General features: G+C 43.8%; 1 protein-coding gene across 1 annotated transcript in view; it reads right to left on the reverse strand.

Moving 5' to 3' along the window:
* Window positions 1-16744, reverse strand: part of LOC136055511 (fibrillin-2-like) — a 118193-nt gene that overhangs the window by 81555 nt on the left and 19894 nt on the right. Inside the window, exons 3-5 of the mRNA XM_065747300.1 lie at window positions 15952-16050; window positions 10360-10455; window positions 7409-7504 (exon numbers count right to left, since the gene is read on the reverse strand). Coding sequence (XP_065603372.1) covers window positions 7409-7504; window positions 10360-10455; window positions 15952-16050 — 291 coding nt within the window. The remainder of the gene's footprint in view (window positions 1-7408; window positions 7505-10359; window positions 10456-15951; window positions 16051-16744) is intronic.

Consider the following 16744-nt stretch of genomic DNA (forward strand, 5'->3'; position numbering starts at 1 on the left):
CAGTGCTAGTTTTGGTTTTGGAAAGAGAGTAATTCTGCAATAAGGACTAAAAGAACAGGAGTTACTCACTACCTTTCCCATGGATATATATGTCCAGGGCTTGCTGTGGCTCAAATCCTTACTTTTTTTTGCATTTGCAATATTGTGTGAAGAAGAAGGGACCAGTTTTGATGTGCTGTCTAATGATGAGCCAGAACTCAGACAGTATGTGCCAGTTCCAAGTTTGCTATTATGCTTACACATGGACATGATCAATTTCTGTGTCTTCATGGAGTTTGAGAAGGAGTTAACTAGCAGGACAGGAACAATACTGTGTTTTGCACGTCTCAGCCCAGCATTCATTAGACAAACAGTGTCTAAGGACACAACAGCCATACACAACACGTACAGTCTCATTTTTGGGAGGCAAAATACAGAGTCTCTTGAAACAGAGCCCTATATGGAGCATCCCGAGCAGAGAAATTCTTGTCTGCACCAATGCATGCTTTGCCTGGCATCTCTGACACTGCAGGCTTCCTCTGTGCAACCTCCTGTCTGGGTTATGGGACCTGGGAATATATATGCAAGGCTCCAGAAAGCTTTCATTAAGAGGCAGCAAACAGCATCTACAGTGGTGACTTCAACATTTGGAAGGGAAGGAATCCCACAAATTAAACCTCATCCTTCTAACACTGGAGAAGCTTCCACTACTCTTGAGATAAATGGCATTTTTTGCAACAAAATTCTTTTCCTTCTTGAAAGAGGGTAAAATCAAAGAAATAATATCAAAATGTTTCCTTTTCTTCATAAAGAAAACTCTAAAGGAAACCATTAAATAGAACTGGTCTTTCTCCTCACAGACTCATTTTCTTCTACACTAAGTCTTTCCCTCCTAAATCAATGTAATGAGAGTTCATGTTACCAAACATGTCAAGCAGAGGGAGGAAATGATGCTAAGATTCTTTGAGTACCTCGCTATTACTGTATTTACCTTTGAAGTGGAGCATTTCCTGAATGAAGTGTGAAGGTAGTTAGCTTGCTCCCATTACAAAGCAGCCTCTTACTGGAGCTCTGAAATGTTGAACATGCAACCTAATGAGTGTACAGCAGGAGAAGCTGCTGCTTAGTGTTCAGAAGTTCAGTTTCTTGAAGTTTAAAACTTACATTATCTCTTCTTACGGTTTATAGCAAAATAAAAGCAAATTAAAAGCCTAAAAAAGTCCATAATCTGATAGATCTATGCATTTAGCAAGCATTCTTTTCATCAGCACAGATGGGTATGCCTGTCTGCACATCTGTCTAAACTGGCACCCCAACTCTTCTATGCAATTAGACCCTCACAATGCAATGGCCATCCCAGCGCTGACACTAGGGGCAACAGAGCTGCATCTGTCTAATGCTAACAAGCCTTTTTGAGAACGCCAATGCTCTGACAAAGATATTAGCTGGACAAATTGAGCTGTATATTCAGTATATAGCATTGCCTTCTGTACAAAAAACAACTTGAGATAATGGCACAATGCTGTATCTTGCAGCAAGCAGAGCTCTACAGACAACTATATTTATACTGCTCTGGGCTTTAAAGATTGAAATCCAACAACAGATAAGCCACTGAATGACAACCAGGGACTCTGTCCAAAATCAGCTCTGCTATCACTCCACCACCTATACAGTTTCATGAGGTGCTGTGCTCAGTTGGAGGCATCTGCCCTACAGGAGTCTAAAGTGAGGTGATGTAGCACAAGGGGGACTGGACTCACTCCTGTGGAAGACAACCAGCTGGAACTAACCTCCTCATTAAGAATATATATATATTTTTTTTTCCAATTTGAACTGATTTTGCTTCAGCTTTCAGTTCCTTCACCTTGACTGAGCAGAAGGACTCAGGTCTCTGCTTTTGCAGTCTGCAACATTCTAAAAACAGATTTTTCTTCTGATGAGCATTCCCTCAGAATCACTGCCAAACAGCCACTTCTGCCAGTACATGCACAGCTGGTGAGGGTACAGCCCTCGGGCTACCAAGTATGTTTGACCAAAGAATATTCCTGAAGTAATTACACCATTTCATTCAGGTGTCTTTGGCAAGAAATGATGCTGAGGAAGAATGGTGCTTCAGCTTGGATGAAGCACTGATAGATTTCTTCTGGGTCAAGGGAATCCCTTGGGATTCTGGACTATGCCTGCACTAAGTGCAGGGGGCTTCTCCTGCAGAGCGCTTTGCTCGGAATGTTGATGGGCAGAGGGTACACAGAGCAGGCCCTCCAACTCAACAGCACGCAAGGCCAAGCAGTCACCAGTTAGTGACAGTGCTATGTTAGGTATCACCTGGCTGGCTCTGCTATACTTTAACCTGTGGATACAGATGAATTTTGATAATGAGCGATTTTTATTTCAAGCGGAAACAAGTATTTTTTTGTTTCCTAGGTTGAGGCGACAACTCCACCTGCAAAAGGACAGAGTCAAATATGCAGTGTGCCTATGCTGGCTGGAGACAAACCAGCTCTTGGTCCAGAAGCCAGTCACAGTAATATACACAGACAGACCTCTTAACAAGGCTTTTCAGTCTGAGGCACCTTATGGTTTATTTAACACTATGGTTCCAGCCTGGAGGCAGCTTATCTGGGAATGCAGACAGGAGCAAATGCTCAGCTGGCTTTATCTCACCACAGGGTCCTATCTCAATTGCTCTCTAATCAGTGTCAGATCCAGCTCTTCTGGAAGCCTTTGGTGACTCCTCACAGCTCCCATGCTGAGGCCAAATGGCTGCTACTTAATTGAGGAAACAAAGGAGAGTGGATATGTAATGAACTGCCTCACCAAGAGTGAGCTGTGACCTGACCCAGGATGGAGTAGTGTGCTTCATTCAGAACATAAAATCTCCACATCATCCATCTGTGAATCAAACCAACTACCCCATTTCAACAATGAACTGGGAGAGATGGAGATGTAGCCTACAGCACTTCCTGTCTTCCGCAGGCTGAGTGTGATCGGATCTGTCAGCCTGGCTTGCTCCTGTAAGCTCAGAACTGAGGTAAGTCACTGTAAATAGTATGTTACTATTTCTGAAGGCAATTAAAGACTGCTTTGACTACCTTTTATTTTCTTTGTAGTCTTTAGCCAGGACAATCTCCCATTTTGTACTCTGGAAGTAGTATATGCAAGGATGCTAGGGTTATTTAGGCAATAAATAATGGTAGAAAGATACGCTCAGTGATTACCAACAGTTCTCCCTACAGAAGCATCACAGTAGACACCGTGAGTGGGAAGGAGAAAGGTGAACAGTGTCTGGTATTAGTGCAAGCTTTGTCCCTGTGGAGACATAGGTAGGAATCTGAGGTACTTCTAGAGTACTCAACCATGTATAGAGCCATACTAGGAGAGCATCAACATGGAGCCTTGGGCTGAAACCTGGAATTCCTACATACAATGTCAGTAGGTTCCAGGCTCTGCTTTGTATGAACAGTTGTTCTTTATTAGGAATGAGACTCAGAGATTAACTGAGAGCTATACATGATCCTGCTGCTTTCAAACCTGATACTTGCGTATCCTTGTTACTGGAGACTTCCAAGGATGCTTGTAAATATGTCACATACCGTGGATGATTTAAAAGGTGAAACTGAACAAAAATTCAGCAGTGATCACATCTCCAGTAAGTCTGGTGCTTAAGGACTTTATCTTAACATTCCCATTGATGGAGCAGCTATTCAGGTTCTCCTTGGAAGGGTTAAGTTCTTCGCTGCTACACTACCAATTACCAGTAAGTCAGCCACAGCCACCTCACCTGGCTGCAAATTCACAGAGTTCCCAGTCAGGAGTCTCTTTGAGAAGTGTAACTTTTAACATCCCCTAGTCAAGCAAGTGCTCTGTTTGTCTTGGCAGGGAAGACCTGTGTATACACAGCTGGAGAGCTTGTTTTGTCTCTTAGTACAAGTCTGGACCAAACCAAATCTCTATAGACTTTCTAAAAATGCACTCTTTATTTGAAGAATTTTATACATTACAAGATGTCTCCAAAGTCTGCCCCACTCCTATTCCCTCTCCTACCAAGCACAGAGTGAAGTCATTTGGATTTTTAAGCCTATCCTGGCACTGCTGTGTCCAGAAATCTCATTAAGAAATGTGTAAGTTTCTTTTCAAACACAGTCAGTGTCCGTATCAACTTCAGATCACTGAAAAAGCAAGTGGCTCTACAGACAGCTCTGGAGCTCAGGTTCAGGATTTGGGTGGAAAAAAGCCTGCAAGGAAAGTTTTTTGTCATAACTAATGCAATGTGTGTGTGTGTTTGAGGAAAGCAAAGGGAGGGACTAAAGAATATAGTTTGCTGTATAGCTCAAAGGAGGAGATTGGAATAATGAAACCTTACTTAAGTAAACATGTGTGGAGGCTTTTAAAGAGCTTTCTATGCTTGGCATCCAATAAATGTGAAACTCAAACTACAGCAGAGGTCTTTTATGTGGCACCTGCACCATGAAGTTGGGTAGGTACTTCTACAACCTAGGAAACATTGCACAGCTATGTTAAGTTCTGCATATTTCTGCTGGCTGTTGTTCAAACAGGACTGACTGATGCCTGGGCTACCGGAAACCAACTGTTATTTCTATCTCACCCTCTAAATCATGTTGCTAAAAATCCCCAACTTGGAAAAAAAAAATTGAAGGCTGGAACAGTCCAATCCTTGAACAGAGAGTTAAACAGAATTCTTGGGAAAGTGAGAGGCTAGAAAAGCAGAATGTCTCCAGAGCATGTTGATTTTAATCCTGGGAGACAGCACATCAGCTTCGTGTTTCAGTTTCATTTCTGCTCTGTGCCACTCTGGCCCTTTGCCAAACATCCTTACTAGAACAGTGTTGGGAGATGTCCACCTAAGCCATCAGGAAAATGTCTCAGAGCCAGCATCGCAGCCACACTCACAACACCCAAATGTAAAGCTGACAGAGTAGCTCAGCACATACTGCTGGATGTAAGGCAGCAAAGCAACCTGCCACTACGATCTGAACTCCCTTTTGCAGCTGCTTATATTCCTAGTGGATGTGCAGCTAGCAGCAAACTGCAGGTGGTTTAAAACAGAACAGCACTGGCTAGTGCTTCTCTTTGCAATGTTGCTACTAAAAGAAAACTCCTTTCCAGCTCCCTGCTCCTTTCCAGCAGGGCAGCCCCTAATATATACTGACGTGTGTGATTATTCATCCCCAGGAGCACGACCCTACCTACACGTACCATTGTTGAAGCCCATTGGGTTCCTCTCTGCCCTTCTCCAGCCTGCCCAGCACCCACTGAATGGCAGCACTGCCTTCTGCAGCGTCAGTCACTCCTCCCAGCTTTGTACCATCAGCAAACTTGCTGAGGGTGCGCTCTACTCCCTCATCCATGTCACAGATGAACATGTTGAACACAACCAGACCCAGTACTAGCCCATTTTCCCTCCTCTCTCAATGTTTAGGAAGGGGCTGATAGTGTCACCTTCCCTTACGAGGATGCTTTCTGGCCTTCTGGCATTTCTAAGCCACACCTTGGTTATCAGTACAAGGAGTAGAGAAATGCCCAACAGAAAAATGCCAATTTTGTGCTGAGCACAGGGATATTTTCATGTTTTACAGCTACTGCATGAGGCCACATGTGGGTGAGGAGTACTCACAAAAACAGAACAGCAGGCAGTTCACATACTGCACACTTGATAAGCAGAGATCCCAGGAAATGCTTTGGGCATGCAGTAGTTATTAGAACCACAGAATGATAAAGGTTGGAAAAGATCATCAGGTCCAACCGTCAACACATCACTCAATAAACTTGAGTCATGACTGCTCTCCCACTGGAATGGCAGCATGGGTTGGTACCCTTGGCCACTACGCTTGAACAAAGGAAGAATCAACCAAGATGAGTTCCCATCAACCATGAGTTCCCACAGTATTCTCCTAAGGAAACTGGCAGCCCGTGGTGTGGACAGGTTCACTCTTCTCTGGGTGGAGAACTGGCTGGAGGGCCGTGCCCAGAGGGTAGTGGTTAATGGAGTTAAGTCCAGCTGGCGTCCTGTAACGAGTGGTGTCCCCCAAGGGTCAGTTTTGGGGCCCATCTTGTTTAATATCTTTATTGATGACCTAGACGAGGGAATTGAGTGTACCCTCAGTAAGTTTGCAGATGACACAAAGCTGGGAGGATGTGTCAAACTGCCTGAGGGTAGGGAGGCCCTTCAGAGGGATTTGGATAGGCTGAACAGCTGGGCTGAGCAAAATGGGATGAGGTTCAATAAGACCAAGTGCCGGGTCCTGCACTTTGGCCACAATAACCCCATGCAATGCTATAGGCTTGGGGCAGAATGGCTTGAAGAATGGAGAGAGGAAAAGGACCTGGGGGTGTTGGTTGATGCTCGGCTCAACATAAGCCGGCAGTGTGCCCAGGTGGCTAAGAAGGCCAACAGCATCCTGGCCTGTATTAGAAATAGTGTAGCCAGCAGGAGCAGGGAGGTGATCATCCCCCTGTACTCAGCTCTGGTACGGCCGCACCTCGAGTACTGTGTTCAGTTTTGGGCCCCTCACTACAAGAAGGACATTGAGGCCCTGGAGCGTGTTCAGAGAAGGGCAACAAAACTGGTGAGGGGCCTGGAGCACAAGTCTTATGAGGAGCGGCTGAGGGAGCTGGGATTGTTTAGTCTGGAGAAGAGGAGGCTCAGAGGAGACCTTATTGCACTCTACCACTTCCTGAAGGGGGGTTGTGGTGAGGAGGGGGTAGGCCTCTTCTCCCTGATAAGTAATGACAGGACGAGAGGGAATGGCCACAAGTTGCGCCAGGGAAGATTTAGATTAGACCTGAGGAAGCATTTCTTTTCTGAAAGAGTGGTCAGGCACTGGAATGGCCTGCCTAGGGAGGTGGTTGAGGCACCATCCCTAGCGCTGTTCAAGAAGCGTTTAGATGAGGTGCTAAAGGACTTAATTTAGTAGTTGGGTAGAGATAGTGATAGGAGGATGGTTGGACTAGAAGATCTTATAGGTCCTTTCCAACCTTATGAACTTATGAACTTATGAGGGAACATCTACATTGATGAGGAGAAGAACGTCATTACTTAGTGGATCTCACCACCACAAGATTTTCTGAGGCTAACTACTGGGGTGTATTTGGGTAACATCTCTCAAATAAGTCAATTTAATAAACACTATACATAAAAAAAAAATAATTGCCATATTCATACTGAACATAATGGAGGAATTCTATACTATCAGCTATGCAAGTAGAAGAGATGAAGTCTTTTCTCAAGAGACAGTTTTAATCCCCATAGTACACCTTTTTCAGACTGAATTTATTCCCAGAATTAAGGACTGTACGTTTAAACCATGAAACTGAGAAGAAATTCACTAAGAATAGAGTATCTCTACAATACATACTTGAATATTCAACTCCTATGTTCTATCAGTGATAAAATGAAAATGTTTCTTACCTCTCTCACACTGGGGACCAGTAAATCCATAAATACAAGCACAACGGTTTGGTCCAATGCAACGACCTCCGTTCTGACAGCCATTTTCACAGACAGCTGTTTAGAAACAGAAATGGAAATCAGTAATTTCTGCTCACAGGGAAATGACAGTGTGAGCTGTGTAGTGCCCGAAGAGCTCACCTACTTTGTGTTATTCACTTATCAGGAATCACTTCCACATGGTGAACATATAGACAGATTTTTTTTTCTTTCCCCTAGAAAATGACTTCCCGTTTATGAGTGAAACCATTTATAAAAAGCCTATAAACTCCCATTTCACTTGAGAGGTTTTCATGTGTTCTGGAATTTCAGCTTACTCAGGTTAGCCCTGGGATTTAAATGTCAAGGTCAAGATGAATTTATACAAATGAGAAACTGCACTAAGGTTAAATCTAAGCGGAGGAGAACAGGAAAACAATTAAATGTGAGACGAGACCAGTCAGCCATTTCATCTCATGCATCTGAATACACTCATACTATCTGCCTCTGACACACTCGTGGTGCAGCAAAAGCCCTGTGAGGGACTGTGGACTCAAAGGGTTTCTGTGCCCTTTCCTCCCCAGAGGCTGAAGAAGCAAACTAGATGGAACTGGAACTCTTGGGAGAGCCATTGCTAGGGGAGAGGGGCTCATCCCTCCTATAAAGAACTTCCTTCCTTGGATTGGTAAAAAACATCAGAGGCTGCATCTTCTGCCACCTTCAGAGTCTATCTGCTCCAGAACTCTTCTGGTGCCATGGATGGGCTGCTTCACCTCTGCTTTCATTTTCTGTCACGTGGTGGGTTTCTGCAGGAGTTTGTTCTCACTAACCTCAGGCAGCAAGGGACCAACCACTTCTATGCTTTTGAGACCACCACTACTCAGGCTACAGCATCAGCCTGAAAACCAGACAGGAGGAGGAATAGGAAGAGGACTGCAGATCCTGGAAGCATAAGACTAAAGCAACTGTTGCTATCGTCGTGCCGTGAGACTCTCTGGCAGGTTCTGTAATCAGAATGGGATCAAGAACTCCCTCTGTGAACAGTTGGTAAAGGAAGTCAAGCCTGAGAAAAAACAGGAAATTTGGCTTCTTCTGTGAACAATCGAAATTTATCTGTAGCAAATGCATAGTATCACCAGTTCCCAAAATGGAAACACCTGTCTTCCTCAGACCTATCTTCTTCAGTATGCCCATACTAGTTGGCATTCTCTTGTGTGTGAATAGAAGATGGAAGTCAACAAACATCTGCAGCACAAAATCAAGTGCTGAGTGCCAGTGAGTGGGCCAGGATGCCACACAGCTACTAAAATCTCAGCATTCGTTGAGACTAATAAGGACTGTTAATGTATCTCCTAAAATTCCTATACATATTTTCACCCTTTGAGCTACTCAGTTGCCTAGCACTATTGATGCACTGAAGATGACACGTAATCTCACACAAAAGGTGAGATCCACAGCAATCTTGTACAGTACCTGAGTGTGGCCAACACTAGCTTAGTGCCGAGTGCTGGGCAGTAGAGGACAGGTGCTGCTGTATATCACAGCCTTCAAAGGTTACACCCATTTCAGAGCTGAGGAAGCTGAAATCTGCTTCACTGGAATGCTGCCAGTGGGATCCCACCCTGTCAGTGATGTGCTGCCAGTATCTGAACCGTTATGAAAACTCTACTGGGGATATTATAGGTGGAGCTGGGAGCAGCACTTAATAAAGGTTGCTTAGCACGCTCCGTTATAAGCTCTGGTTTACTATTACTTATAATTTTCCCAAGCTTTAACTGTTCAGAATGAAATTTTCCATATGGTGTGTCTGTCTTCAGTTGAGGTTTTTTGGAAAGTTTCAGCAAAAATGAATCAGTTGTAGCTGAGGATAAGGTTAGGGAAAATATGGTCTTTTGATCATCTTAGAGAAAATTCTCATAGATTTCACTGAGATCCTCAGTGGTTCTCACATTCACATATGCACACTTTCTTGCTAGCTGCTTATTACAGACAGCATGTAAGTTCTTTGGTTGTTTAAATGATGAGCAATCATTCAAATTTGCCAAATGTTTTCCATAGGGAATTAGAGGGAAAAATTGCAATTTCTCCCTTTGAAAGGTAGAGGTGCATTGACAAAATAGAAGATCATGTTCTAAATTATTGCAAAGTTTCTTTCAGTGAATACGTTGGGGCTTCTTTATAGAGAGTCAGTGTTGTCAAAAAAAGTAGAACTAAAAATGTAGCTCCCCAGAACGTAACAAGTACAGAATACAATCTTTTTTTTTTTGCCTATTATTAAAAAGTTTTTCTTCTTCTAATTGAGAGCAGACTTCATTCGAGCTAAAATGAGGGTTTACCACAAAAAGACTGTTCCCTAAGAATACGCTGTTTTTCTAAAATATATTTTCTAAAAATATTTACAGAAAAATGATACATAATTCCACTTAGCATGGTCCACTGTAGAACAACAGAAAAAGATCAGCAGAGCCTGCTGTCTGCTTGTCCTTCCTAGCATGGGGTACTCAGGCTGAGAGCCAAGAGATGTGCAATCAAAGGCAACATCTTTGACACGAGTTCCCTCAAACTAAAGCTCATGTCCAGGGAACAACGTGCAAGTCAAGGCAGGTCATGACTTTGAGGTCAGCAGCATGCTATGGGCAGTGTTATATGGATGTGTGCACTGCAGGGCAGTTTGGATCTACAGCTATGGGGAACCAGAAGGATGGCTGCAGAGTCAGTGTTAATTCTTCACCCAGCCAAGCCAGGTAGAACAAACGTAACCTACCTCCTAATGAGAGTGAGCTGAGATTCCAATGGAGAGGAGAATATAGCAAGGACATCAAAGTCTAAGCTGTAATCAACACATGAGTATGTGCGAGGTAACCTCTTTATTTAAGAGGCATTACAGATCTAGCCTTGCCCTTCTGCTCACTGTGCATTCACATTGCACTTACGCTGCCCACAGTACGTTCCAGTGTAACCTTTCTGGCAGAGGCAAGATTCCTCATTGCAGCTTCCACCGTTCATGCATCTCACATTGCAGGTTTGGACTGTGGAGAAGAGCAGAGAAGTATTACAAGACAATGCAACAAACTGCCCATGGCAGGGGCTGCACACCTCCTATGTAACTTTCTTAATCTCCTCCCTCAGTGGGTTAAAGGCTTGTGCTTTCACTGAGGTAACGTCACCCCAGGGTTTGTTACAACTGTAAACACTGTCATCTGTTTTATTCCCAAGACACAAGAATTTGGACTGTTCTACAGATGGAAGTATTGCACCGTTGGGATAGGGACTAGCCATGAGTATTACAGGCAGCGTAACACTGAGGGAGGTGACACTTCTAGGCTATGTCACACAGGTGGGATTACTCCCTTATGGCAAACAGCCTTCAGACTAACCAGAAACAGACCTCATTATGGGATCTACCCTCATTAAACAACTTAAGTTTTGTCTTTTCTAAAGGACTTATCTCACATGACTGAGAGCAAGGGCATATTTACTCCTGTTTCTCCTTCTTCTGGGATACTACACATTTCAAATATTTTTGTACCCTTCAATCGTTATTTTAGATTTTTGCTCCATTTTCAAGACATGCTTTTCACATTCTGGGTTATTTAATCTTTAAAACGTTTTCTTATTACAAGCATGTTAAATGGCATGAGATGGCTTGGGAGTAGAATTTATTCTATGATGAAAAACCATACATTTTAAATATATTTCTCTTATTTTTCCATTGGCCTCAATAATGAGATTCATCTAATATAAGAGAGGATTTTTTTTAACATCTGCAAAGAAAAGTATGTATCATCCATTCTTTTTACAATAAAGTTCAGCTTGCACTATAGACTGGGGAGCAGTGAATATGAATACACTGTAGGAAAACAACAGTAATACAGAAGAATCAGGCAGTCTTACACTGATGGAGATACAAAGCCAGTATTAGTTTTAACTGCTTCATTACTACACAATATTTAAGGAATGTGATATTGAAGAGCCCCAAAGGGGAGGTTTATTACTAAGCATCAAACAGCTTCCATTTGTTACTGAAATGCCTGAACAACGCATTCCTTCTTTGTCAAAAATGACAACTCAAATTGCAAGTGCCTCAGGTTATAGCAAGTTAAGTGAAAACTGTTTTTCAGCATGTACATCACAGTTCTTGCCTGCCAGGACAGGAAGGGCTGAGAGATCTGGGGCTGTCCAGTCCAGAAAAGAGAAGGCTCCAGGGAGACCTGAGAGCAGCCTTCAGTATTTGAAGGAGCTGTAAGAAGGAATGGGACTGACTCTTTAGAAAGGTTTGTTGCAACAGGACGTGGGGAAATGGTTTCATACTAAAAGGAGGGAGATTCACACTGGGTATAAGGAAAAAGTTTTTCCAATAAGGGTAGTGAAACACTGAAACAGGCTGTCAGGTGATGTGGTCCTCGGCGACATTCAAGGCCAGGCTGGAGAAGACTCTAAGCTACCTGACCAAGCTGTGGATGACCCTGATCACTGCAGGCGTGTTGGACTAGATGACCTTAAAGGGCCCCTTCCAACTCTAACAGTTCCAACATTTCATGACTCGGCAGCTTGAAGAAGCTGGGGCTAGAGAGTGCATGTGTGAGAAGATACTCGGCTCAGGTTTGTGTCTTCTCTCTGTATGTAACAATAGCTCCAAAGGAGAAGAGCTGGGGTAGTGCAAGTGAAACATCTGCCCAAAAGGCAGCAGGAATTGTAAGTGTCCAATATGGATAATTACACAGTTCATGCTTTGTTCATAGAAGGCCTGACAGGAAGAAGGAGTGGAGTGAGAAAGTCTTGGAGCTTTGCACTCAAAATGCTAAGCACATGTGCTGTACATTTATTTCACATAATTCTAGTATGGTTTGAATTAGTTATAATGTCTACAATCCTTCCTATTGCTCTATGGCCAGAAATGAAGCCAAATTTAGATGAAAGCTTAATCATTAAAGAAACTAAGCATGAGGCTTCAAAGCATTGTCCAGGTTGTCAGACATGAGACCAGTCTCTCCGGGAAACAGCTCTGTTTCCAGCAAGTTCTTCCCCTACATCCCTTGCTACAATTAATCAGCACTGGGAAAGCAATTACATGCCACAAATCTGGAAGACCCACCCATAGACAGTAGGAAGAAGTAGCTAGGAAGTGTCTGTCAGTTGTCCGTCTGTCAGAGCTTTTCCCTATACAGTCTGCTGCACTATGCATTCAATGCACTCAGCAAGGGCTAAGATTTAGTGAAGCTGAGAAAATCGAAGAGTTTGGGGTGTGGACATAATGCTCTGATGCTCATCCAGAAATTTTCCAGCTAATTGGCAGTGACTGCTTAGAGCAGGTCCTATTTCTTACTTCTGCTGTGACCCCATCACTATCTCACTTATCTCCAGCACTGGCACTGAGAAGTCTGCTACATTTGGAGTGCAGAAGAACATGTTCATCCAAGAATTTAAAAGCCTGTTAAACTTCGTTGGGATTTTCCAAGATAGCAGAGACAAAAGTTCTAGGAAAAAGAGAATGACAGCTCGCCCCAGTTAACTCTTTCCATTGCATTGGATTAGTGCTGCTTTTGTTTTAAGATCGGTGGTGGGGCTGTTCATCAGCCCCATCAGCAGTGCTGTTTGCAGACAAGTTTTATGTCTGCTAACAAACTGCTACAGTCACTTGCAAATTACTCTTTAAATACCTTCACTTCCCCAAGAAACCAAACTTTTTGTTATGGCAGAGCAGCTTTTATTGCCACTGGAATGCACTATTTGACTATTTTACCTCCCTGAAGCATTCATGATAAATACAGATGCAAACATCCCCTCAATGAATGCCAGATTTGATGAAGCCTCTGAAGAGAAACCAACCCTACCCCCCTAACCCTGAGCTCCTGCTGAAATCCACCCTAGGCACAGAGGAATGCCAAGCCTGTGCCCAAATGTATATACTGCTAACAGCATTCCTTTCATTCCTCTGTGATTACTAACATCTGGACCCTCGTTCCAGAAACTTTTGTGTCTCCAACACCATCAACTCAGCAGAGCACTGGCAAGATCTGCAGAGCAGTGCTCACACAGGCTTCGATGCTGAGCACCTTCTGGTGACGTCTGAAGGTTTGAAGGCCAAAGTAGAACTGTGGAATCAGATACTGGGAATTTCCTTCTTTGTGTCATGCACTGAATGTGGTTTTGAGGTTCGAGGGGGCTAGGTCTCTGGCCTCCAGTCAGATGCCTGCAAGTCGCTTTACTAACAATAGCATGGGCAATAATGGAAAATAAATTACTGAGTTGTCTCCAGGAATCACCATGAGACCTAAAAGATTCTATAAAATCCCACTGAATTCTGCATCTTGCATAGGGCCCTGGAAAAAATAATCAGCATTCTCAAAACACTGTGCCACTAGCAGCACACAGATCATAGAATAATAGAATTCTGTAATTCTAATAATTCTATAATTCTAATAGAGTACAACATGTCTGGGGTTGGATGGGACTTCATAGATCCCTCTCCCCACTCCTGCCATGGGCTAGGTTACCCCCAGCTCCAGCTACCCAGGGCTGGGGCACCTCCAGGGATGGGACACCCACAGCTCTGACAGTGCCAGGGCCTCACCACCCTGAGTGAAGAATTTCTGCCTGACATCCAGTATAGTCTCCCCTCTTCTAGTTTAAAGCCATTCCTCCTTATCCTATTGCTATCAGACTGCAGAAAAGTCAGCCTTCCTCCTGTTTATAAGCTCCCCAACTCAAGTACTAGAAGGCCACAATGAATACAGGACTCACTGGCTCCTCAGTATGGGCAATAGTACTTGATAAGCACACCCTTTTGACCTCTGAAGTCCTGTGAAGGACTCAGATGATTTCGTCTTCTCTTTATCTGCTGCTCAGTAAGAATCACAGTTCAAGACTCAGTATAAACTACTTTTTAAACGGTCATGCATAGACACACAGAAGTGTGATTACAGGGCTTGCTCCATCCCCATGGCCACGATGGCTGTGACTTTGTCTGGCCAAGGGTTGAAACTGCCCAAGGAATGCAATCTCTCACACCTCTGGTGATCTGACCAAGTACTGCACCACTCTCTAGTGTAAAAAACATACATTGTGTACAGTCTGAACATCTCCAGCTACAACTTGTGGCCAGTAAGCTTTGTAATACTGACTGCCACCACCGAGAAGAGTTTGACTCTGCCTCCCTAGCTTCCAGAAATCACAGATCTTTCTGACTCCTCTTCTTAGAAGATTAAATTGGCTGAGTTCCATCAGCTTCACTATTGAGGACACATGCTCCAGCTCACTGCTGATCTATCCCCATTTTCTTCACATTCCTCTTGAAATGGCAGCCCAGATGCAATGTTCCAGCCACAGCCCTGCTAAGCAGCTAGCAGAGCGGATGACACCTAACTTCGACTTTTTCATCAGGATTTCCTTCATCTAGATTGGAGTGTGACTGGTTTTACTCACTGCCACAATGATTACTGACTCCCATTCAGCCTGCTATCTACCATAACTCCCAAAACCATTTCAACCATACAATACAGTGGGAAAAGGAACACAGTGGAACAGAAAGTCCACACCAGTGAATTTACAAGGGCATCAGCTAACAGAGGAAATGGCTTTAAAGTGGAAGAGGGTAGATTTAGAGTAGACATTAGGAAGAAATTCTTTATTGTGAGGGTGGTGAGACACTGGCACAAGATGCCCAGAGAGGTTGTGGATGCACCCATCCTGGAAGTATTCAAGGCCAGACAAGATGGAGCTTTGAGCAACTCAGTTTAGTGGGAGGGGATCCTGCCTATAGCAGGGGGGATGAAACTAGATGATCTTAAAGGTCCCTTAGAAGCCAAACCGTTCTACAATTCTATGACTATAATTCAGACTCAAGCAGGAGGAATGCCTTCTGCACAGAGCCATGTGCTGTAGAGTAATGGAGCATTTGCACACAGAATCTCGTCTTGAATATGTTCTGAAAGAATTACCAGAGGGATACGGGAATTGCCTTCTGGATATCTGACTGTCACTCTTCAGAGTACTCCACAGTTTGTTTCTGTGCAGTATTTTTCAAAACCTCAGCCACATGAACTCCTCCCCGAGCTTTTCAGGTTTTTGTCCTGAATCTCTGAGAGAAAAAGGCAGAAAAAGTGGCAATGCACTACACTCCCAACTCTGCCAGCATGTTAACTTCATGTCACCGCAGCTCACTAAAAACACTGAATGACTCTCTCTAACATTCAAATCATAGCCTAAGCAAAAATGAATTTAACACTGGAAAAAATAATTATTTGGTAAACAAAAACAGTGACAGATGTAATTCCAGTTCAAGGAGCAGTAAGGAGCAGATGGACTCTTTGGCAGCAGCACTGCTATTTGCTGCTGTGAAATTCAGTTTCTGAGCATTATCCTGTATGATTTCTAATACCAAAGAAGCATCAATCAAAAGAAATGATTTTGTAAATACTGCCCACTTCAACTTAGGACCCTGGTGGCCTACTGTGACTACAAAATTTTTATGAAATCTCATATATGCTCCAGAGGGAGGAGAATCACCACCACTGGTTTCTTACCTCCAGCTGAGCCACAGTTGGGAGAGAGTTGTCCATTGGAGCATGTACACATGTTTGGCCGTGAACAAAATCCATCACCACAAGAATTCCTGCAAATGGCTGGAGGAAGAGAAGAAGACAGTGATGCACAATATGCTAGTGTGTGAACTTACTCACAGGCACGGTTTTGGCTTCCAAAAGCATGTGAATTCACCTTGTTTGAAGAATAACCTGGGGAGGAATCCAGGGCACATCTTGAGGACCCCAGTGTGGGCAGAACAATGGCAGACAATGATCCACTCATTCACAGGGCGTGAGTTCCTTCCAGGCTGCCCAGAGCAGCTGGGATACCCCACCCCTGGAGGTGCCCAAAGCCAGGCTGACACCCAGCTCATGGCAGGAGGTCTGAACTGAATGGGCTGCATGGCCCCTTCCAACTCTGTCTGTGATTCCATGATTCCTAGAGATGTTTTCCTTTCATCACAGACAGCATCTAGCTCTGTTACCATATTTTCACTACAGAGGAAGAAAATGTGGAATCTTTCCCTGCCAAAATGTCTGCTAAAATGTTTCTCACCACAGACAAGCAACATTCACAGTGAGAAAGGTGAACATTTCCTTAAAATTCTGGTGTTCCTATGTAGCATTCTGCATTCCATCATTTGCCTCGGAACTAGCACACTGTTACTGAGATGCAGCTCCAGTTAAATGAAGACAGCCCGAGTCAGTCAGAGATGCATGAGCAGGATGTCTTCATGTCATCCTTTCTTGCCTAGGACCCCTGCTAAACTCTTCCCCTTCCTGTGCCATGGGA

Source organism: Cyrtonyx montezumae, unplaced genomic scaffold (genome assembly GCF_038088225.1).
Source record: "Cyrtonyx montezumae isolate F1298 unplaced genomic scaffold, pur_monq_1.0 scaffold_44, whole genome shotgun sequence".
NCBI classification, from domain to species: Eukaryota; Metazoa; Chordata; class Aves; order Galliformes; family Odontophoridae; genus Cyrtonyx; species Cyrtonyx montezumae.